Source organism: Heloderma suspectum, chromosome 10 (assembly GCF_057233095.1).
Source record: "Heloderma suspectum isolate Gila_16-S chromosome 10, 16-S_ref, whole genome shotgun sequence".
NCBI lineage: Eukaryota > Metazoa > Chordata > Lepidosauria > Squamata > Helodermatidae > Heloderma > Heloderma suspectum.
In genome coordinates, this window is record NC_139467.1 from 17,984,154 (window position 1) to 18,008,049 (window position 23,896).

General features: G+C 45.5%; 1 protein-coding gene across 1 annotated transcript in view; it reads right to left on the reverse strand.

Moving 5' to 3' along the window:
• Positions 1-1,143: 1,143 nt before the first annotated feature.
• LOC146337849 (B-cell receptor CD22-like) overlaps positions 1,144-23,896 on the reverse strand; it is a 43,615-nt gene continuing 20,862 nt past the window's right edge. Inside the window, exons 9-14 of the mRNA XM_084815353.1 lie at positions 22,285-22,548; positions 18,649-18,748; positions 15,265-15,328; positions 10,825-10,982; positions 9,040-9,130; positions 1,144-3,637 (exon numbers count right to left, since the gene is read on the reverse strand). Of these exons, the coding sequence (XP_084671479.1) occupies positions 3,473-3,637; positions 9,040-9,130; positions 10,825-10,982; positions 15,265-15,328; positions 18,649-18,748; positions 22,285-22,548 (842 nt within the window). The 3' untranslated portion in view covers positions 1,144-3,472. The remainder of the gene's footprint in view (positions 3,638-9,039; positions 9,131-10,824; positions 10,983-15,264; positions 15,329-18,648; positions 18,749-22,284; positions 22,549-23,896) is intronic.

The window sequence follows — 23,896 nt, forward strand, 5'->3', positions numbered from 1 at the left end:
TTTTTAAGTCACCCGTGATAGGCTACGTGACGATTTACGTAGCCTATCATGGCTGACTTTGCAAATCTAGCCATGATAGGCTACGTTAATCGTCACGTAGCCTATCACGGGGGCGTGTGTTTTTTTTTAGTTTTATTGGAATGGCAGTGGCGGCAGCCGGTCGAAAGATCGGCTGCCGCCCCCGCCCCTGACGAAGACCCGACAAACCGCCACCAGGACCCACCGCCGGGAGGGACATTCGGGAAAGGTAAGTCCCGTCCCGTGGGGGGTGCGGGGTGCGTGCGGAGAATTTCTCCCCGAAACTTCTTCGGGGGGCCAAACACGTTGGCGCTCGGCCCCCCGAAGTTTCGGGGAGAAATTTTCCACCAACCCTACTTCCAACCCTACTGTTCTATGATTCTATGGTTCTATTCTTGTTCACTGACACTGAAAGAGATAACTGCAGCAGCAACTGTGCTGGATGCCATTTTCTACCCACACAATGCCCCAGACCTAGGGTTGTTCCAACGTTTTGTGTGTGTGCAGTGGTGGTGGTGTGAATGGCAGCCACCTCCCGAAAGTATGGAGAATATTAGAAGACAATTCTGCAAATTGGCATTTTTTATTTCATATTTTTTTAAGGCAGGATGAGAAAAAAAAATCTGAAAAATGTTCTCAGAAAAATATCTTCTGACCAATTTTGGCTCAGCTTTACCTGAAACATTCCTGTGTAGTGCAGGAGGGACGTGCGTTTATTTTCACAGAATGCACCCCAACAACCCTAATGCCTCTGCTTCTCAAATATTTACTGTAAGTTGTTAGGGACTTCATCTTCCATTTCTTTTCCCATCTCTCAACTGTCACCTCAGTATTCTATATATCCTGAGGGTTTACATGTCCTTTTCAGGTTCTTATGGAGGAAGTTAACCCTTTTCTTTTCTTTTTACAGATTTACAGATTTCTACATACCTAGGGAGTCCCCCATTATTATAGAAATGACTCCCCTTTTATGGAGCTGTCCCATTTTGTTTCCAAACTCTTAGTCACTCAACAACCCAAGTTCACTATCAGAGGGAATTATGGGGTAGCTGGAGACAGAATTGTGATATCCCTTTCGATACGTGGGCTTATATATCTGAAATAACTTTTCATAATATACTAATTTAAGTGAAATTTGTTTTAAATGAATCAACAGATGGTCAATTACACCAATGACATACATATCTGTTATTTTGTATAACAATACCTATTTGTTGGAAGCATTAAAAAAAGAAGGCAGTTATTTACACATGTGGTGGACCTGCTCAATAGCAAAGACATTTTGCAATAAAATGAATGGGGCTATTGAGATGATAGTTGTCCTTAGATCCATTAGTATTTCTTCTAAACAATACAGAGGATATACACAGCCGACACTGACTAGCATGAGCTAATTTCAGAGATGATCACAGCTGCTAGGGTACGGTTTTGCAAAACAACACTGGAGATTATTGTTTGTTCAATCAATAGCCAAATGCAAAAGCAAACTCCATGAATAGGTCATCGTGTCAAATCTGATGGTTTATAGTAGACTGAAAATGGGGGGAGGCAAAGATGTAATAATATTGTTCAGAAGTGGGTGTCTTTGTATTAATTACTGGCAAAATAGGACTCATAGATCAATAAATATAACTAGCTTGTGGGAGGCATGGTTCAGCCATGGGGTGGGGGCCAGGCTTGAACATGCAACTCCCCATCACCCTTTCAGCCCTCATGTGAGCAGACTCAATGCCTGCATATCAATCAAAGTAGACAGTACTGGGTTAGATGGGCCAGTTTTGTTTATGGTGGTTCAGCATACTGTAACAATTACTATGGTGTAATTGATGTATGCTATTTTAAAAACATTATAAACATATAAGGAACAGGAAAGGCAACAGATCCTTGTCCACTTTTGCATCTGGTCACCCTACTGGTGATTTGCACACTATGCCTATTAAAAGAAATATGGCAAGCTATTGCAATGTTTTCAAAACTTTTGATACTTGGGGCATAGCGGTGTGGGGGTGTTTGGTCTTTTTCTGGATTAAATTTGGAAGCCATGCTTCACTTGCAAAAAGAGGCATATGCCGAGACTTTCTCAACCAGATCCCAGAACACTGGGCAAGAATCCTCTTTGAAATGGTAGGATAGCACAGTTAATAATATTGCCTCCAGCACCCTTTGGCCAGTCAGCTGGAGCTCCAAGATGGGGCCATGCTTTCTGGGCCATGCTGCTTGCTGCTGCTGCTGCTGCTGCTGCTGGGGTTCACCATAGCTGACAGCTGTAGCATGTTGAGAGAGTCAAAGAATCCTTATGCATCCTTCTTTCCTTGGAATGATGTCACTGCCCCCCATACAAGAAGGGTCATATAGAAGGGCTATAGCTCAGAGGTAAAGCACATGCTTTCATGTCAAAGGTCCCAGGTTCAATCCCCAGCATCTCCAAGCAGAGCTGCCTGGGGAAGATAGATTCCAGCCTGAAACTCTGGAAAGCTGCTACCAATCAGTGTAAACCAAGGCAGGGTAGATCCCATCAACCCAGCCAGCATGGCCAATCTTCAGGGATTATGAAAGTCTAAAACACCTGTAGGACACATCCTGGTTACCTACCCATGTACCAACAGGCCCTGCTTTATCTTCTTCCCATCCCTGGTATAGACAATGATATATACCACTGGTCTGTCTTGGTATAACACCTTGGTATAACACCTGCAACACCTTGGTATAACACTCGTCTAACATCTTCCTATGTTCCTATATAGACGGAGCACTCAGTATTTCATGAGACCTCCCCACTCCAGGGAACATAGATGGATATATGTATCTGAGATGGTGGCTTACTTTCTTAAGGCCCCTTTCAAGGTCTGATACGTAGTATACCCCCACATGGTTTGGGAACCACAGAGCTGGAAGCAGCCATAGCCTAGCAGAAGACATTCTTTGCATGCAGGAGATTCCAGATTCAACCCATGGCACATCCTGTTGAAAGGATCAGGTAGCAAATGATGCCCTGGAGAGCATCTGCCAGTAAGAACTGATGATACTGTACTAGATGAATCAGTAGTCTGACCTTGAGCAAAGTGGTTTCCAATATTCCAAAGGTATGGATTGGGTTGTCAGGAAGGAGGAAGGCAACAGCACATCATTCCCATTTGATCAAATGGGGAAAGTGAGACTTGGGGAAACTCTCTCAACCATCAGTGAGTTGTGTTTATATGCAGAAAGCTGGACATTACCTCTATCTACTCATATACCTCCCCATGGGTGGCGGTGATACACTACACATATGTCACTGCCAATTTTGCCTGTCTCCTAATACAGTCATACCCCCTCTCCATTACCTTCACACTCTGCTTTTCTTGGCTGTAAAGATCATGGAGATAGCATGTAACATAGATTCTACCCCGCCAACACCATTGAGGGGTGCAAAGAATCTGGGAGCAGTTCCTGATCTCAGCTCATTCCAAGTGGATCAGTGCTTCAGGAATGCATACTGGATGCTTTCCTCTGATTCCGAGTCTGTCTCTGAATCTATGCAGGTGGGGCGGGGCTGTGGGGCCAGGTTCACCAAGGAAGAGTAGTGCAGCTCCTCTTCTTTCTTGTTCACCACATTCTCGTAGTCAGCCTTGGTGTCTCCCTAAAGAAAGGGAGGATACAAGTTTAGAGGAAGGGCTGTAGTTTAGTAGTAGAGCACACACTCTCTCTGCACACAAAAAGTCCCAGGTTCAATACCTGGCATCTCCAGGATGGGCTGGGATAGAGTCCACAAGACCATAATAAGAGCCCTGATAGATCAGACCAAGGTCCATCTAGTCCAGAATTTTGTCCATACAGTGGCCAGCCAGCTGCCCATGGGAAACCCACAAGCAGGACATGAGGTCAACAGCACCTTCCTACCCATGTTCCCCTGCTGCTAACACTGGTGATACATAAATAAATTCTAGTAATTCTAAATTTGCATGCATATATATGTTCACCAACTGGTGTACAAAGAGGCATACTGCCTCCGATACTAGAAGTAGCATATAGCCATCAGGACTAGTAGCCATTCATAGCGTTATCTTCCATGAATTTGTCCAGTCTGAAACCCTGTAAAGCTGGTGCCAGGCAATGTATATCAACTTGGTGCCCTCCAGAAGGTTTGGATTTCACCTCCCATAGCCCCAGCCAGAATGGCTAATGGTCAAGTATGCTGGGAGTTGTACTCCAAAACACCGAGAGGGTGCCAGCTTGGGAAAAATTGGTGTAGACCATTGGTCTTCACTGATGTGTTGGGAGGGATCCAGTACTGGGCTTGGTCCAGTACAACCTGACCTAAGCAGGGTTGCAAATGGCTACTACCATTAAAAAAAAAAATCTAGATAGGTCATTCTCTGTGGTGGTGCCGTGACTTTGGAATGTCCACACCCTGGCACCAACTTTATTATCATTTCTCCACCAGGCTAGGACCCATTTGTTCAACCCGGGTCTTTATAAACAGCTCTGCTGCTGGTGGTTTTATTAGAATTTGTAATTGTATTTTTATTGTTGCTTTAATGTTGTTATGTGCCCTGGGATTTTTTTTTCTAATGAAGGATGGGATATAAATGGAAATAATACATGAATAGTGAATAAATAAATATGGTAACGATATTAGGAAGTGGATCTTCAAAAGCATGGCTGGGCTAAAGCAGGGTCCTACTAGATCAGGAAATCTTGAAGACTACTTCTGTAGACAATACTGAGCAAGATAGAGCAATGATCCATAGCTTCCTACATTCCTATGCAACCATGTTAAACATCCCAATTTTATGTTATCTCACTCTGTGCTGTGTTAAAGAAACACGAACACCAATCGATGCCAAATTTCAATAATTACCAAATTGTCAACATTCAAGATTTAGATTTATTGGTAATTTTGACCTTTTTTCAAAAGTACAAGTCATAGAATCATAAAATAGTAGGGTTGGAAGGGGCCTATATAAGACCATTGAGTCCAACCCCCTGCTCAATGCAGGAATCCAAGTCAGAGCATCCCTGACAGATGGCTGTCCAGCCTCGTCTTTAATGCCTCCAGTGTGGGAAAGCCCACCACCTCCCTGGGTAATAGGTTCCATTGTTCTATTGCTCTAACAGTCAGGAAGTTTTTCCTGATGTTCAGCCGGAATCTGGCTTCCTGTAACTTGAGCCCATTATTCCATGTCCTGCATTCTGGGATGATCTGGCCTTCCTCTCTGTGACAACCTTTCAAGTCCTTGAAGAGCGCTATCATATCTCCCCTCAGTCTTCTCTCCTCAAGGCTAAACATGCCCAGTTCTTTCAGTCTCTCCTCACAGGAGAGTTTCCAGGCCCCTGATCATCTTTGGTGCCCCCCTCTGAACCTTCTCCAGTTTTCTGAATCCTTCTTAAAGAGTAGTGTCCAGAACTGGACACAGTACTCAAGATGAGGCCTAAGCAGTGCTGAGTGGAAGGAAACTAGTACTTCATGTGTTTTTTAAAAAAACTTTAGATTTTGACATTTGCCTACTTTGATTGGACTGATCAAACATACCACATGTCATTGCAACTCATGTATCAGATTCAGTCAAATGTTGACAGCTATATGTCAGAAGCAGGGATGGGCAAACAAGCAATGTTCAAGTCCACCAGGATTTTCTGAATGCCATCTCACTGCTCATCTCTCTGCGATTTGCACTTGTGTTTGCGAACACTTTTTGTTTTGCATGAATGGAAAAAATTGCTCAAAATAAATATATATCGGACATGACAGTTATGCAACACCCCCCCAAATTCGCACAAATTTCCCTTATAGATTAAAGCATGGGTAATTTAAAAGTTGCACATTTTGAGAAAGCTGTGCATTTTTTTTTTCAAAATTTGCACATTTTGAGGAAGTTGTCTATTTTGAGGAAGTTGTCTATTTTTCAAGTACGCATTTTGCAAAATGCAAGTTTAGGAATTTGCAAATATTAGAGAAAATGTGCTCCTATTCACAGGGCATTTTTGAGCGATTTGCAAAGTGAAATTAAATTCTCAGACATCCCTAGAAGCAGTCCAAACACTGACTACTGCATAAAAACTGTTATGTGAAAATTATACAGTCAGATACTGACCTCTACTGGATGTTGGATATCAGTTACTGTCAAATATTGGCTGTTGCTAGATGATGGCAGTCAAATCTTGCTAAATGTTGACTGTTACATGGGAGGTATTATTGGGTTCTCACCACTACTATATGTCCATTGCCAGATACTGTCAAACACTGACTACTACATGTCAGATGCTGTCAAAATACTGACTGCTGCATAGAATGTACATTATGAAAATCTATGGTGAAGAAATTTTGAGAATTTGGGTGGAGGTGGGGCATTAATTCATTTTAGCCTTGCATCATGCTCAAAGCCTTTAAGCATTTAAGTGAAACCATCTACATATTTTTCAGAGTTTTCATGGCAAAACGAAGCAGTTTGCTTTTTTTTTTTTATTTCAAATTGGAAGTGCAATTTCTCATATTTCTATAGCTGTTCTTTGACCTGAGCTACAGAACTTGTTCTGTAAAAGATGGACACTTCCACATTTGAATGTAAGTGGACTAATTAATACAGGTATTTCCTGCTTTCAGTGATTCTGATCTCTTGAGCAGGTATGCTGTGTGCTCCAACACCCTTACTATATACAGCCACTTAATAGGAATACTTGAGAGGCAAGTTTCTTCCTCCATCCTCAAAACTGCCACTCTATGGCAAGAAAACCTTTAATTATTGAATGTCTGCTTCTCACACAGTTGTTTTTTTTTTTTTTTTTAAAGCACAGGGGCAGAGTGAAAATAAAAGATGCCAAGCCTAGGAGAGAGTTTCAACAGCAGAGCCCCCTGGGACCAAGATACGCTCTGTGGAGATTTTACCTGGGCCATGAAAAGGAAACACATGTTTATCTTTTTTAGACAAATTATTTTATTTCAAGGGTGATGGTTACTTGTGAATTGCGCGCGTGCATGCACACGCGCACGCACACGCGCACAAGCACACAGAAAGAGGAAATTGACTCAGAACAGCATAGCCTATGCATTAGCATGCCTCACTGCTTGGATTGCCAAACAAATAAACAGAACCAAATGTTGCCCATTAAGTCCCATTTTTATTTGTTCAAAAATGAATGCAATGAGTAACAAAATAAATGTGTATGAATGAGTCCGATTTTTGGTATCCCGTTCATACTCATCATTCATTCAGGAATGAGGAAGTTACCTGGTGGCAGCGGTGGCACCAGTACAACTGTTTTGGGCAGCCATTCCTGGCATCCACCATTTTATGTTGCCAGAATGCCTCTGACATTGCGTTATGTTGGAATGTTCTGGAGGGAAGTGGCAGCTGGCGGTCTGGGCTACCACTTTTTTTATAGTAGCTACCAACAACAACAAATGGCTCAGAAGAACAGCCTTCCCTGATCTAGCACCCTCCAAATGTTTTGGACGACAACTCCCAGAAATCCTGATCATTAGCCATGCTGGTTGGAGAAGATGGGAGTTGACATCCAAAACATCTGGCGACCACCAAGTTGGGGAAAGTTGGTCCAGAACAATGCAACGCCAAGGGCATTGTGAGAATACACATTGGCAATGGCCAGGAGCAGTCACTGAAACCAGTTCTTGGTACTGTTGCCAGCACACCACCCTAAGTAAAAAGGGGAGGGGAGGGGGGTGCTTTGGGAACTGAGCAGGGTGTTTTTTTCCTTCTCCAGATATTGATCCAGGCTGAAGAAGAGTTAGGGAGCTCAGGGGGTCTTAAAAGACCCCCTTTCATTTGAGGTGGGCTTTTAAGAACCCCAGGAGGTCATACCTGAGCCAGACTTGGATTAACTCCCATGACACCCCTAGATATAACAAAACCAGGAAGGACAGAAAAAGAGAAACAGGAAAGGGGGAATGACATCAAAGCAGAAGCAGCAGCTAGGAGAAGCAATGGCACCCAATGTGGTTGAAAAAGTATTTGCCCCACTGAAGTGAGGGATTGAGAAGAAATATTTCTACCCACTATAATAGCTGTTTTCCATCCCCCAAAGGTGGAGAATGGAGAATATTCAGCATGGTCCTACACTGCGCATTAAATATTTCCACATTAGTTATGTGCCAGAGCCAATCAATTAAATGCTTTAAAAAAAATAGGCAAGGGGACTTCTTTTATTGGTCAGGTTGCCAGCTCACCAGAAAGTCCACCCGGCCATTGTAGAGTTTCACAACTCCAAAGGAGGCATCTCCTGCCCCACTCTTCTCCTCTCTCCTCCTCCACCACCACCACCCAGTCCCCAGTAGACCACGAAGTTAAGAATAACTTAACTTTCCAGCTGAACATCAGGAAAAACTTCCTGACTGTAAGAGCAATACGACAATGGAACCAATTACCTGGGGAGGTGGTGGGCTCTCCCACACTGGAGGCCTTCAAGACGAGGCTGGACAGCTATCTGTCAGGGATGCTCTGACTTGGATTCCTGCATTGAGCAGGGGGTTGGACTCGATGGCCTTGTAGGCCCCTTCCAACCCTACTATTCTATGATTCTATAAGATTATATAGTGACACACAGCCAGATTTGCCAGTTCGAGATTAAAATCTACCACCATCCCTGATGCTGTGTGGATGGAGACATGTGGCTCTCCCCCTGCATCGTTATAGTGCGAATCGCCCTTCCCCATCCTGGCACCGCCCAGGAGTGTTGGCCTACATATCCCATCATCCCCAGCCATTCTGGTGGGGTTGATAGGCATTGTAGTCCAACACATCCAGAGGGCATCGTCGGGACAGGGAAGACCAACGCGAGTCATATATACCTGGCAACGTAAATTTGAGTGGCAACTGAGTGTAATACTGGAAGTGTTGATCAGGAATGGATTGGGAGTGGGCCTGTTCATAATCGATTCCCTGCAACACCACTCCCCTCTCAGCTGCAAGGGCCACCCTCCCTGTCCACATCTTACACAGAAACTGGGAGAGAGTGCTACACAGGATCTAGGATGCCAGGTTTCACTCACAACCCAGGGGATTCGGGCTTCAATGGAGTGTGTACCTTTGAGGGGGCCCTGGGTTTCTTTACCACACTATAGACCACAGCTTCATCCGAGCAATCCAACGCTGCTCCTGGGCTTGGTTGATTAATCCTGTAAGATCAAAGAATCTGGTAAGAAAGGCATTAGGGGAGTATGCAGAGAGTTGGTGGGTAGGCTACCTGGACGCAATCGACTCTATAGGAGTGTCGATCTTCACTTGGTGCATCAGCAGCATGCACAAGTGTGTTGCATGCTGACTTCGGGTGGGTGTGTCACAGCAGTGGCACTGCCACCATTTGCTTTTTGTTGTCATTTAACTTATTTAAAATAAACATACACAGGAGGAGACCAAAAGCAGTACCAGATGCAACGGAGGACCAGGGCTCCTGTGTCTCAGTGAGTGATCATGTAACAGAGGTAGTTTCTGGGAGTATACCTTTCCCCTTCATGACACGAGCTGAAATTCTTCTTCTACCCCACTGTTAAAATCCCAGGAGCTCTGCTTTCCTCCTTTGCACCTGGCCCATCCAAGGGACAAAACAAAAAAGGAAATAGGCAGCAGAACATAATGTAAATGGGGTCCCAGATTGTAGGCTGGATGAAAGGTGGACCCTGATTCTGATCAGCTTGAAGAAGGCTTCTGCAACAGAGGCAAGGACTCTGGGCCTTTATATCGGTGTGGAAGTTCAGCAGGCACACTTTGGCATGCAAGGATGACATAAGCTGCAGAAATTCCCCGTCTTTTATTGTGTCTATTCACCCTGATACTGATCTAGCTTCTTTTCTTTTTTTTTTTCTTAGCCCACCCAGCCCTGGCATCAAGGGTTGGCATCACTTGGCATTTGTTGAGGCCCATACCCAAGTAGGGCACCTACTACTGATAGCTGGAGCCTCCTAGCATTTTCCTCCTCCTAGGGGTGTATGAACCCCACTTACCATTCTGCTCTGTAGTCCGCTCGGGCGGGGAGGCGATCCGTCCCTCCTCCCGGAATCTTCCCCGGCCAGTTCCACCCTGCGGCGAGTCCATGGAGCCGCCAGCCAGGGCCACCCGCAGCCGGAATTCTGTCCGCTGCCGGGCTGCGGCTGCAAATGGCGTCCAGCGGAGGAGACGCCATTTGCGTCCCTGCCCTTTGCCGTGATTGGCTACATAAATATTTTCATAGCCTATCACAAAAAGAGCAGGGAGGCAAATGGCGTTGGCTATGCCATTTGCATCCCTGCTCTTTGTCGTCATAGGCTACGTAAATATTTACATAGCCAATCACAGCAAAGGGCAGGGACACAAATGGCGTCAGCTATGCTGGATGCCATTTGCGGCTGCAGCCCTGAAGTGGCCGGCTGTGGAACGAAGAGGACGGACCCAGACCGGCCAGCGCCAGGTAGGGTCCGTCCTACCAGGCTTCGCGGGGTGGCGGGGGAGAGCAGTCTGTTCCACCACAGACTCCGGGGGGCTGGATTCTAAAGAATCCAGACTCATTGGAGTCCGTGGCAGATTTCCCCACCTTCCCTACTTCCTCCTCCTTGATGTCACAGTCTTTCCACCTGCCCTCTCCAGGAGAGGAGCAGCAACCCCTCACCCTTTGCCCCGTGTTCTCTCTCTCTCTCTCTCTCTGGGAGATGGTGCCAATTGGGTTCAGAGAGAGGAGCAAAAGAATGGTCAGCAGCAACAGTGGTGGTGAGGAGGAAGTGAACAGAATCAGAGAAGGGGAACAGTGTGAACATCCTGTGAAGAGCCCCCCAAAACCTGCAAATGGCAGTGCACCTAGCCCAACTCCCCTGACACCCTGGTCCCCTTCCTGCCATACCTGGCATAAATGGTGCGGTCCTCAGAGACAGTGGGAGGGAACCGGATTGTTGCATAAGAAATGGTGCCGTCTGCACCCTGGTTCAGGAATGCAAGGGGGTCTTCCACTTCTCCTTCATTTAATTGGTTGTTATTATTGCACAGCTTTTCTCTCTTGGGCTACGGAACAAAGTGATGTTGACTTTCCTGCCTGAGAGGTCTCAATGTTTCTCTGCACAGAGATAACCTACCTGCCCCCTGCCTTATGTGTACTCCATGCAAAAGAAGTGGGTTCCCACACCTTTAATAGGTTTCTTGGAAAGGGAGAATTTCAATCAGAACAGCTTGTCGCTCAGGGCTGAGAAAAACTTATCCTGCTGAAATTTAGGACTGTATGAGAAATTTGTTTCAGTTCGTTTTTGATCAAGATTTATCCAGTTTACACCTTCCGAATCAAACACAGATTCAAACACAGATCTGGATGCAGCCTGTGGTTGAAGTCCACACATTTGCAGGCTTGCCATGTGATTTGCAAACCAAAAAATCCTTGTGTTCGACAGCATGTGTTCATTTGAAAAACGTGCCTGAAAAATGCATACTTTTGAAAAATGCACACAAATACAGTTTAATCAATGGGAGAAGAATGTTGTACGTTTCAAAGTGGTGCACAACTGATGCGTACATTTGGAAAAAAATATGCACAAATATACACACGGATTTTCATGCAAAAATAAAAATAAAAAGGCTTGCACTCTGTTATGGACTAAAGTCAGAACGAGCTTTGAGATAGAATTCAGAGTACTTTGGCAAGTTCAGGTTTTGCTGATTCTTCATATACATACAGAAATTCTCTATCTCCAATCCAACAACTAAAGGTACATGAGTTCCATCCCTTTTTCTTTTTCTTTTTTTTTCTTTTTTTTACCTCTTGGGACTTTATCTGTGGGGAGAAGGTTGAGTTTGTTACTCTGGTCCCTTTTTGGCCCCAAGTGCTGGGAACAGAGGGCTTATAAGGGAGCCATGGAATGGAATAGGAGCAAAACTTTGGTTCATAAGCAAGCCTGTCTTTCCTTGAGGGCAGAAAGCTTTTGCTGCCTGGAGTCTGAGATGCAGACAGTCATGCTGACAAAGCTGTGGTCAAGCTGTGGAACAATGGACCAGTATGAGAAGAAGTTACAACGTTTGTTACTCCTCACACCTAGCAGCTCCTTGAGTCTGGAATGTTCCCATATACCCTGATAGGGCCTACAGTAACATCAGCTGCATAAAACAGTGAAAAAAAAGGCTGTTTTTGCAGGTTTCTGTCCACCCAATATGTCTTTCACCAACCCAGAGCCAAATTTCTAGTTGGCAACTGAAAAGAAAGAAAAGGCCCCATCGGAAGACAGGAAAGTTTGGGTGAGGGAGTATGTCAGTGAATAATAATTAAAAAGCAACTGAACCTAGGAGAAGGACTTTGTTTTCACTTCTTTCATTTTTTTCTGGTTTGCACTTTGCATAGCTGCAGTTTTTGCTATTTTGGGGGGGCATAGTTTGCATGCATACCTTTTTTGAGAGAGAACAGGGAATTTCTTAGTTTGACCTTGTCTCTTCTCCAGTTTCTAAGGCTGCAGTTGGCCATTTTTTCTGAACTAGCTTTCTGGAGCTAGATGCCAAGCTCCTGAACAGCTTGATTCAGTTTTCCTCTACTATTTTATTTTGCTCACTACTGAGGCTCAGATGTCACCACACTTTTCGTTTCAAAACATTTCCTTCACTTTCTACCTGGATTAATTTTTCCTATCTGGTCTTTCATGAGTTCTACCCCTTAGATTCTAGGAGAGGGCTCTTTCAACTTTCCTCTTGGCCCACAAAAGCCTCTTCTTCAGATGATCAGATCTCTGCTTGGGATACATAGCTATACTTTCCTTTTAATTCCCGTCCCCCCACTCCCCCAGCCACCTTCCTTTCTTCCTTTTCTCTAAAGGCTTAGACCATACTGCTATATAGTTGAAAGCTTCAGACATTGCCTTTAACTAGTTTGGACTGGTGGAAGTTTAAGTGAAGCTATGTAACACCTGAAACTGCTGCAAGCTGGGCCTACTATCACTTTTATATGTCATAGCTATTCCATTTGATACTCTAGTGCAGTTTTCCTAATACTGCTTTCTAATAGGCCTTAACAAGAGTTAAACTGTAATTTACTTTGCATGGTATAATCTTAGCATGTAACCTGTGTGGTTCATTGGTACAGATGTATTTTCTCTGTAACCATTGCACATTTCACATTTTATTTCTGTGTGCAATGTTCTTTTGCATTTCCTTTTCTGTATAAACCACTAATATCTTAAGACTTCCTGTGTGGCATGTTGTTATCTCTTTAACAAGTTGAAAGGGCATTCACTGTTTTCCGGCTTAAGTTTTAAAATATATTTTCAAACGTAATGAACTTCTAAATAGCCTTAAGTCAGCTCTGGTTACACTCTCTCACCCACTGGGGCAAAGCCAGAACCTCATTTTCAGAGCTGCCAACTATTGGCACAATCACCTTTTCTGGGAGAAACAGCGCTTAGGACATCGAATTTTAGAGAGGGAAGGAGTCTTGGAGGTTATCTAGTTCAGCCCACTGCTCAATACAGGAATTGGTTCACCTTCTGACTTCCTGATACATTCAGCAGGTTATCAGAGGTCTGAAGTGAGCTGGAGACACCACTTGTTCCGACAAATTGAGGGGCTCTGGACTCACTTCTCAGGGTTTTTATCAACCATTGGGCCTGAATGGATAGGTTAGGAGGTCCCACAAAGAAGAACCAGTGTAGTGTGGAGGCTGGAATATATTGGACTCAAGGCCAAGCTGCATGTTTCATTAAATGCATGATTGCATTGAACTTTCTTGGATGTTCTCTGTTGTATTACAGGTAGGACTGTGCACTGGCCTGGAGCCTGATCTCCAAGCTGAAGTGGGGCACTTCGTACTACTTTGTGTTGCTTCTGAGGTGAGGCGGAGGGGGCATGAAGTGGCATGAAGTGGGTCAGGTCACTCTGAAGTGCTTTGGTGGTCCTTTGGGATGATCTGAAGCCCAGCTGTGGCACTGCCCCCCCTGCCCCCAGCTCCTTACTGTTTTCCTCGGGACATGCGCCGGCAGCTACCTTCTTGTTTGAGGGAGTTGCCATTTTTAAAATGGCGACTCCCTGGATTTCCAGAAATTGATCCTGCACCATTTAAAAAATGGCAACTCCCTGGAACAGGCTGACAGCTGCTGGTGCTGGCATATGTCCCAAGGGCCCAGGAACTGGCGGCAGTAACGACGACTCCCCTCTGGAACAGAAAGAAAGCTGCCGGTTCACATTCTGAGGGCCCAGGTAAGGAGCTGTGGTCTGGGTGGCATGGTGGAGGCCTCGCAGTGGGTGGGGGGGCAAAGCAAGAGACGGACTTCCGAATCCCACTTCAGCTCTGGAGGCCAAAGCAGGTCATTGGGGGGGGGGAATCAGCCCAAAGCAAATCGGGCCCGCCTCAGAATCCCTGAAGTGGTCTCCAAGGTGGATCAGGGAGTCCCTGCACAGTGCTAATTACAGGTTTATCTGTGGAAGCCCCTGTACTCTGAAAGCAGGATATAAATTTATTAAATGAATAAATAGTGGCAGCTGCAGAGGAGAGATCATCAGGATTGAGACCATGGCTTACAAAAAGGCAGTTTATTTTTTCCCACCTTACCAGACTCCCAGCAATAATCCCCTCTCACAGAAGCTGCTAACTGGCCACACAAGAGAAGCAAACTTGACAAAAACTTGATGAACTGTGGCCACCTAATTAACATGACAATGGTTTTGTGAGACTAGCAGTGTCAGAGATATGGATGGGTGAGAATTTCATTTGGCTTCATTTTTTGATCTGAGCATACCAAAATTTTCAAATTTCTTCATAAACAGGATGGAAATAACTTACATTTTTTTTAAAAAAATGAATGTGGGGAAAAGGAAAACTGACCATCCAAGCAGAGGGCTTTGAGTGTTTAGCTTTTAAAAGTCTGGCTTCGAATCCCTGTGTATTCAGCCATGTCTGTGGTGCTGAATTTGGGTTGCCAGCTTTTTTTCCCCTTAGCATTAACAGCTACGTGGCAAGCACGTTCAACAGGCAGGTACAGCATGGGTGTCTCCTTGCTAAGAATCACTGAATTTGTTGGATCTGGCCAGTACAGATGGCTGAGAATTTTATTCGCTTTGTTGCTTGATAAGAATATCCTAAAATGTGCAAATCTCATAAACAGGATGGAATTAACTTGAGATTTTTTTCATGCATTTTTTAAAATGAATGTGGGAGAAAGTGAAACTGGCAGATTCACCCATTCCTACAGATAACATTTTTCTGTTCAGTGAACAGAAAAGTAAGTACCATGTGTTCTGATACCTGCAAACCAGCTCAGCACCCTTCCTCCCTGTACTGTACTGAAGTCAACTAGGAGTAGGGGGGGAAGTACTTCACCTTCTTCACAAAAAATGAGCCAGCCCTTTCGGTCCTGCCAGTGCCTGGATCAATCATTTTCTTCCTGCAGAGGCAGAAAAAGAGCAGGTTATGTCCCAGCCGAGCAGGCGTGTGAGGCGGTTCACTGGAGGGTTTGCCAGGGTCCCACTGCAGATGTGCCACTGCATGAGTGAGAGTGACCAAACTAGATGGCATGAGTGCATAAGCATGGTGGGAGGCGATGGATGCATGGGGGCTGCTAGCTCAGAACTGTACAAGTGTGTGACTGCTAATCAGTGGTTTTCCCCAGCTCAGATTATGACAATGCAGGCCCACCCACACTGAACACTAATGACTAACCCTGATAAGTGCTAGTGGTACAAGCATCAGCTCACCTGCCCCCATGCAGTGGTGCCACCTACCCACGGCCCCACCATTTAGAATGGGGGTGGGGGCTGTGCAAAAGCCAGGAAACCACAAAATGATCTGTGGCCAGGGGAAAGGGGTGAAGCCATTGGAGGAACCCACAGATAGGGATGTACAGACTGTGTAAAATCTGATCCGTCTGTGTTTCGTGGATTGTCAGGTGCCCTTTCTTCTGTCTTCCACCCACAGACGGGTGCGGATTTATTTTTTTTCGTCATGCGGAAAAAATACTCAAATAGTTAATGTAAATATTTCTGTAAGTATTTACATAATTTTCCTTAGTACGTAACATTTAGCATAGCATATTGTCCTCCATTCTATTCAACGTTTCCTCAGCAGAAAAGTACATATTTTCCTACAAATTTATATGCATAAATTTCAGGAAAGTAAAAACAAAAAAAATCTGAAAGTCCACAAACTCCACACTGCCTGAGGGAGTCACTCCGCAGCAGATTCCGCAGGTCAGATTCTTAGAAATCCAAGCTCATTTTAGTCTGTCTCGAATTTCTCCAGCATCCCTACCCCCAGAGGGCCAGACTGAGACCAGGGGTGGGTCAGATTGGGCCCATGGGATAGAGGTTGGACACCCCAGTCCTAGACGATCAGCCACCTCTGTCTACCATGAAGGCCTCCACCCTATGGCTTGCTCTATTTTATACAGCCTTCCACAGCTGCAGAAGCTCAGTGGACACCACTTTTTCCTGCCCTGGAAATGCAACAGTGGGAAGGACAGCTCCCTTGTTGGATTTCAGCTTCTGCTTCTCTCTGGTTTCAATCAGGGATGTATGGACTGTGTAAAACTTAACTTTGGTAAACCGCCCAGAGAGCTTCAGCTTTGGGAAGGTATGGAAATGTAAGAAATAAATAATGTAATAAATAATAGGTATATTCAAAAGTTACTTACCGTTTCGCGGATCTGCTTCGTGGTGGGGGGGAGGCGCTCCGTCCCTCCCCCCCGAGTCCTGCCCGGCCGGCTCCACTCCATGGGGATTCCGCGAAGCCGCTGGCTGGCTCCGCCAGCAGCTGGACATCTGGCCACTGGGTAGCAGGGACGCAAATGGCGGCAGCCATAGCCGCCGCCGTTTGCATCCCTGTATTCAACCGTGATAGGCTACGTAAATATTTACATAGCCTAACACATCTGGGTTAAAAAAAAAACACACGTATGCAACTGGCAGCGGCTCTGGCAGCCCCCATTTGCATTCCTTATTTTTCGCCGTCTTAGTCTACGTAAATATTTACGTAGACTATTACAGCGAAAATACAGGGGAACGCAAATAGCGTAGCGGGTGCTATTTGCGTCCCTTTTTGATTCACCATTTTAGCCTACATAAATATTTACGTAGGCTAAAACGGCGAATCAAAAAGGGACGCAAATAGCGCCCGCTATGCTATTTGCGTTCCCCTTTATTTTTGCCATCATAGTCTACGAAAATATTTACATAGACTAAGACGGCCAAAAATAAGGAACGCAAATGGTGGCGGCCGTAGCCACCGCCATTTACGTACGCGGTTTTGTTTTGTTTTTTAAACCCAGCTATGATAGGCTACGTAAATCTTTATGTAGCCTATCATGTCTCTTTTTTTTTTAAAACCCAGCCATGATAGGCTACGTAAATCTTTACGTAGCCTATCACGTAGTTTTTGTTTTTTTTTTTTACAAGACTGCAAATGGCGGTGGCGGTGGCAGCCAGTCGGAAGACCAGCCGCCACCACGGAAGCCGTCATCGGAGCCGCCACTGCCCGGAAGGTCCGCCCCAGGTAAGTCTCGTCCGGGGGGGGATCTGCGGGGGTGCGGGGGGGCAGACCATTCTGCCACGGAGTTCAGGGGGCCGAATGCATTGGCATTCGGCCTCACCGAGATCCGTGGTGGAATTCTCTGACATCCCTAAGGGGAATGCAAATAGCGTAGTGGGCGCTATTTGTGTTCCTTTTTGATTCGCCATTTTAGCCTACGTAAATATTTACGTAGTCTAAAACAGCAAATCAAAAAGAAACGCAAATAGCGCCCACTATGCTATTTGTGTTCCCCTTTATTTTTGCCGTAATAGTCTATGTAAATATTTACATAGACTAAGACGGCGAAAAATAAGGAATGCAAATGGCGGCTGCCGTAGCCACCACCATTTGCGTACACGTGTTTTTTTGTTTGTTTTAACCCAGACGTGATAGGCTATGTAAGTCTTTACGTGGGCTATCACGTCTATGTAAAAAAAAAAAAAGACCAGACTGCAAATGCCGGCGGTGGCAGCCAGTCGGAAGACCAGCCACTGCCACCGCCGCCGAAGCTGCTGCTGGAGCCGCCGCCATCCAGAACATCCGCCCCAGGTTAGTCTCGTCCCGGGGGGATCCGCAGGGGTGCGGGGGGGTGGCAGGCCATTCTGCCACGGATTTCGGGGGGCCGAATGCCAAGTGCATTCGGCCTCACTGAAATCCGTGGCAGAATTCTCCGCCATCCCTAATAAATAATAACAATAATAATAATAATCCATTCCATTTGTGTTTCGTGGATTGTCAAGCAGCTTTCGTTCTGTCATCCACATATTGACAAATTCGGATTTTCCCCTGCATTTGCCCAAATTCGCACTTGCAAAAATGTGCAAATCCCCCCAAATCCACCTTTTCACACTTTAGTCTGTGCAGGGAATGCACATTTCTTGCATTGTTGTTGTTGTTGTTGTTGTTTGCATACTTTTCCACAACAAAATTTGCACAAAATTCAGGAAAGTTAGAAAGATGGTCCTGAAGTCCGCAGAATCCACCCAAGAGGGGGAAACATAGTCCTCTGCGCAATCCGCGGGTCAGATTCATGAAAATCCAAGCTCATTCAGTTCTTGTGGCACAATGTTATGATGGTTGTTTTCCCCCATGGAGATGTCCTACAGCCAAGCAGGCAATGAAACAAAGAATCCTATTTCCTTGGGAAACACTACCTGATAAAGAGCTGCCTGGGTAAAAGAGGCCCTCTCTATCACTTACCATCTCTGCCAGGCAAGGAGCAGCAATCCCAGCAGGATCACCAGGGCAAGAGTGATGCCAAATCCAATGGCGGTACGCTTCAGCACTGTACCTCTGCTGTCTACAGGACACAAAAGGAGATTAGAAGAATGAGCACCGTTTGCATGCATTGAATGGTGAAGAGGCTTCTTCCTGATCCCCAGAAGGTTTGTGCCAGTTGTCCTTGCTTGCTCATTGCATCTCTACCAACAGTATATCACAACCCTTCCTCATATCCATGGGCTTCACAACCTTAAAAGGTGGGGGCTCATTGACCATTTTGTTTTCTTTTTCCTCTGGGTTTATCTTTGCAGAATTGTACAACCCCCTAGCTACATCTCCTCGTGCCTGGCTTGCAGCTATAGTTGCATGAAGTGCTAGGAGAAAGGGAGCTGGGAGAGAGGGTTGGACCTTCCACCATCATTTCATTCATTCATTCGTTCATTCCATTTCTATACTGCCCCATAGCTGAAGCTCTCTGGGTGGCTTACAAGGATTAAAACCATAAAAAATGCATTATACAAAGTGTGAAACCATTTATGTAAAAACCATAGAGACAGACAGCACACACAGAGACAACTAGGGATGGACAAAAGTCCCTTACCTGTTCTCGAAGCTTGCTTCATGGTGGGGGGGAGGTGCTCCATCCCTCCCCCCTGAAACTCTGGCTGGGGGGAGGCGCCCCATCCCTCCCCCCCAAAATTCTGGCCGGGGGGGTGCCCTGTCCCTCCCCCCTGAAATTCTGGCCGGGGGGGAGGCGCCCCGTCCCTCCAGCCGCAAAACCACGTCTCCTGCCAGGACGCAAATGGCGGCGGCCATAGCCGCCACCATTTGTGTCCCTGGCCTGCAGTCAGCCATGATAGGCTACGTAAACATTTACGTAGCCTATCACGGCTGACTTAAAAAAAAAAAAGCGCATACACAAATGGCGGCGCCCATGGGCACCGCCATTTGCATACGCGCTTTTTTTTTTTTTTGAAGTCAGCCGTGATAGGCTACGTAAACGTTTACGTAGCCTATCATGGTTTTTTTTTTAAAAAAAAAGCCATGATAGGCTACATAAATGTTTACGTAGCCTATCACGTTTGTTTGTTTTTTGTGTTTTTTTACTTGGAAATGGTGGCGGCGGCAGCTGGTCAGAAGACTGGCCGCACCGCCGCCAGAGCCGCCGCCGCCAGGGACATTTGAGCAAGGTAAGTCCCGTCCCAGGGGGGGCGGGGGGATGTCAGAGAATTTCACCACCAATTTCAGGGGGCCAAATGTGCTGGCAATCGGCCTCCCCGAGAAGACAATTCAGGACCTGGATGAAAACTCATTTTATGCTGCCAAATGACTGAGAGAAGAGGACAGTTTTAACCTGGCACTAAAAAGACAGAAATACTGTCACTGGAACCAAAATAACAGCACCTAAAGATGCAAGTTGATGTGTGGATAGGTGTGTGTGTGGGGGGGAATTGGAGCAGGGTTAAGGGAAGGGAATTCTAGGCTCTTGGGGGCTTGAGGGAGAGACAGGCCATGTCATGCCTTGATTGGGGGCATAACATGGTCTGATTTAATTTGAACTGGTTCAGAAAATAAACAGATATTTCCCAACTTTGGGGAGCAGGGGAATGCCTCAGGTTATTTTGTACCAATTTGAGATGAACGATGTCTGTGGCAACATGTATAATTATTTGTACTGTTTATCTCTCTGGAAAGTAGTGATGTTGGAGAAATCCATTTGGGAGAGATTCTATGAGTTTTCCTCGGCTCAGCCCCCTAGACTTCATTTTGGTTCCTGCTGTGGTGCCCAATTCAATCTGCAGTGGGTTAGGCCAGGTGGTGGATTTTCTGGGAATTTTGCACATTTTGGGGAAGGTTCTTCAATTTGCATAGATTACTGAGCAAGTTGCACAAATTCTGGCCAAATTTACTCAAATTACAGCCAAATTTGTGTAATCTGTGCAAATTCAGCCACAATTTGTACAAACTCGGCCATCATTTGAGTAAATGTGTGCATTTTGCAGAACCTTCTCCCCAGAAATGTGCAAAAAAGTTCCAGAAGTTTGGGGAACAGCTCTCAGCTTGGCTCATAGATGGAAAGCGAGTCGCCCATGCCATGGAACTCTGAATCGGATTCCCCAGCAATGGACATCCCTATTAGAAAGCCTGTCTGTCTGTCTGTCTGTCTGTCTGTCTGTCTGTCTGTCTGTCTATGTATCTAATCATATATCTACTGTATATACTGTATATCCCACTTTTTTTGCCCCAAGAAGCCTTCAAAAGCAGCTTACAAAAGTTTCTTATAATTATCTGCCCTTACAAAAAGCAGCTACTGCTTTTCCTTCCATATCTATAAATAGGGATGTGTGGATTGCATAACTTCCATTCCATCTGTGTTTTGTGGACTGTCAGGCACCTTTTGTTTCTTCATCCCCCCATTGGTGGAATTGGATTTTTGTTCCCAAATTTGCACAAATTTGCAATTGCTCAATTTTGCGAATTCAAAATTCTGCACTCACAAAAATGCACAAGTTCACCGAAAACGTCCATTTTTGCACTTTAGCCTATGGGAAAAATGCAAATTTTGGCTGCTTTTTTAATTTTGCATATTTTTCTAGAACAAAAATTTGTGCAAAATTTGTAGGGATGTATGAAAGTCACTTACCATTTCGATTCGTGGCTCCGTGGTGGGGGGGAGGCGCTCTGCACCTCCCTCCGAAATCCTACTTGGCCCGTTCTGCTCCGTGGCAACTCTGCAGAGCCACCGGCTGGGTGTATTTGCAGGCCTGCAAAATGTGCAGGCCTGCAGACACAAATGGCGGCCGGCGTAGTGGCCACCATTTGCATCCTTTCACTGTGCCATGGTAGTCTACGTAAATATTTACGTAGCCTATCATGGCAAAAAAACAGGAACGCAAATGGCGGCCACCGTAGCCTGCAAATGCACCCAGCTGGCAGCTCCGCGGAGTCGCCGTGGAGTGGAGCCAGCCAGGTTAGGATTTCGGGGAGAGGTGTGGAGCGCCTCCCCCCCACCGTGAATCACCCCTTTGAAAAGGTAAGTGACTTTCGTACATCCCTAGCCGTGATAGGCGACGTAAATATTTTCGTAGCCTATCACGGCCTCCGCAGGGACGCAAATGGCAAGGACGTAAAATATTTATGTAGCCTATCATGGCTAGGGATGTACAAAAGTAAATACTTACATAGCCTATCACAGCAAAGTGGGGATGCGAATGGCAGCTGCAGACGTGGCCGCCATTGCAAAGCATCGTGAATGGAAGCAGGTAAGCGCTCCGTTTTGCACACCTTTCGCGGGGTGGGGGGCTTCGTTCCACCACGGATTTCGGGGGTGCCAATTCAATGTAATTCGGCCTCCTTGGGATCCATGGTGGAATTCTCTGACATCCCTAAAAATTTAGAAAACCGGTCCACAAGTCTCTGGAATCTGCCCGACAGAGGAAAATCTGGTCTGCTGTGGAATCCATGAGTCAGATTAATGAAAATCCAAACTCACTTGGTTCCATTGTGGATTTTCCCAACGCCTCTAGCTATAAGCAGCAGGCAATCTCTAAAGAAAGGAGCTATAGCAATATTTTTCAAGGCAGAATTCTGGACCTACTACTATTAACTACTCACAGTACACTATGAGGGCCATGGGCTGCGACTCCCCCTCGGAGAGTACATTGGATGCTTTGCAGTAGTAGTCCCCTGACTGCTCAACCTGGATTTTGGGGAGCTCAAGGGTTTTGGAAGTCTTCTGAGGGATCTGTTCCCTGTTCCAGTACCACGTGTAAACATTCGCTGTCGGATAGGCATCATTTTTACATTCCAAGTAGACATTCTTTCCCTCAATTATAGTATCCTTGGGATCCAGGGAGAGTTGGAAGTTGCGGGGCCCAACTGCCAGAAAGAAAGAAAGAAAGAGTCATTCAGCACAGCACAGCCTTTAAGGTTCTCAGCACCACTGCAGGGCAGTTGAAGCCTGAATTCCAGCAACGTGAGCCAGGGAGTTATATGGAGGGCATAGTGGATTGCACATATTTTGGTTTTGATGCAGAATTCCACATCCTCAGAATCTCAGGTTTCATTTTAAAAAGGGAGAGGAAAGAATTTCTAGTCCCTGTTACGACAAGGATAGATTTTATAGGGTGAAAGCAGATGCTATGGTAGATCTGCAGCTGCCACTGAAAACAGCAGTCATAAGTCTAGTCTCCTTCCCCCAGTGTAAAGACTTGCAGAACTTATCCATGTCCTGATATCATGAAGCTCCGTACTTTTCCACAACCAACACTAAGATCAGCCAGTGATGTGGACTGGGGGCTAACAAATGCAGAAATTTGTGCCATCAAAATACATGTAAGCTCTACCATATGTTAATGGGGGGAGCAGAAATATGGCTGCCTTTTTAGGCAGCAGCCGTGTGTTTACCATAAGGTCCAGTTTGGGCCAAAGGCTGTATGCAACACTGAGAGAAATATCAAAAGCCATAGGTAGGTTTGGTGGGCTGGGTAGGATTTCCAGTGGTCAGAGGGTGCCCTTTATAGGTTCTTGGCCCACACCATGAATCACAGAAGCTGAATTAATGGGCAAATATATACAAATGGAACAGAAATGAAGAGAAAATAAATATCCCTATGGCAGACAGAATTCTGTTTTTTTCTTTAATTGTTAAAGTATCATCCCAACTGGAGATGTGAAGACCACCACCACCCACAATATCTCACACATATACACAACACTAAGAAATATTTCAGATGAAAATACTTTGGTTCCCCTTAAAATCCCTCAGATGTAGCGCCAGCACAAACACTTCCAAGCTCACCTCGAAATTTCACTTTAGGCAAAGTTTGGCAATGGCTCTAATTTCAGCTTTTGTATACTGTTTGGGAACCTGGGGTCCCTGCTGCCACCGCCACCACCTCCTAGGATCTTCCACTTCCAAGGACAGGGTCCATGTGAGTGTGGTAGTAGAAAGGGGTGGAGACAGCATCCCCACCCTCTGGCCCGTTAAAAGCATAAAAGTACCACTGCTCCAGGCAAAATGTAGAGCACAAGGCCTTGGGTGGGGATTTGTCCTCAGCTGTGAGATAGAAGAGGAGTAGTTCCTCTTTTTGAATTATTATTTATTTGCATTTTCCAACAATAACAAGTACATCAAGTGGTTCCTCAAAGACAGAGCAAGGGAATCAAATCACATGTGTGGATTTTATCGTTGGCCCATCTCCAGCACTCTCCCATTCTCTTACTT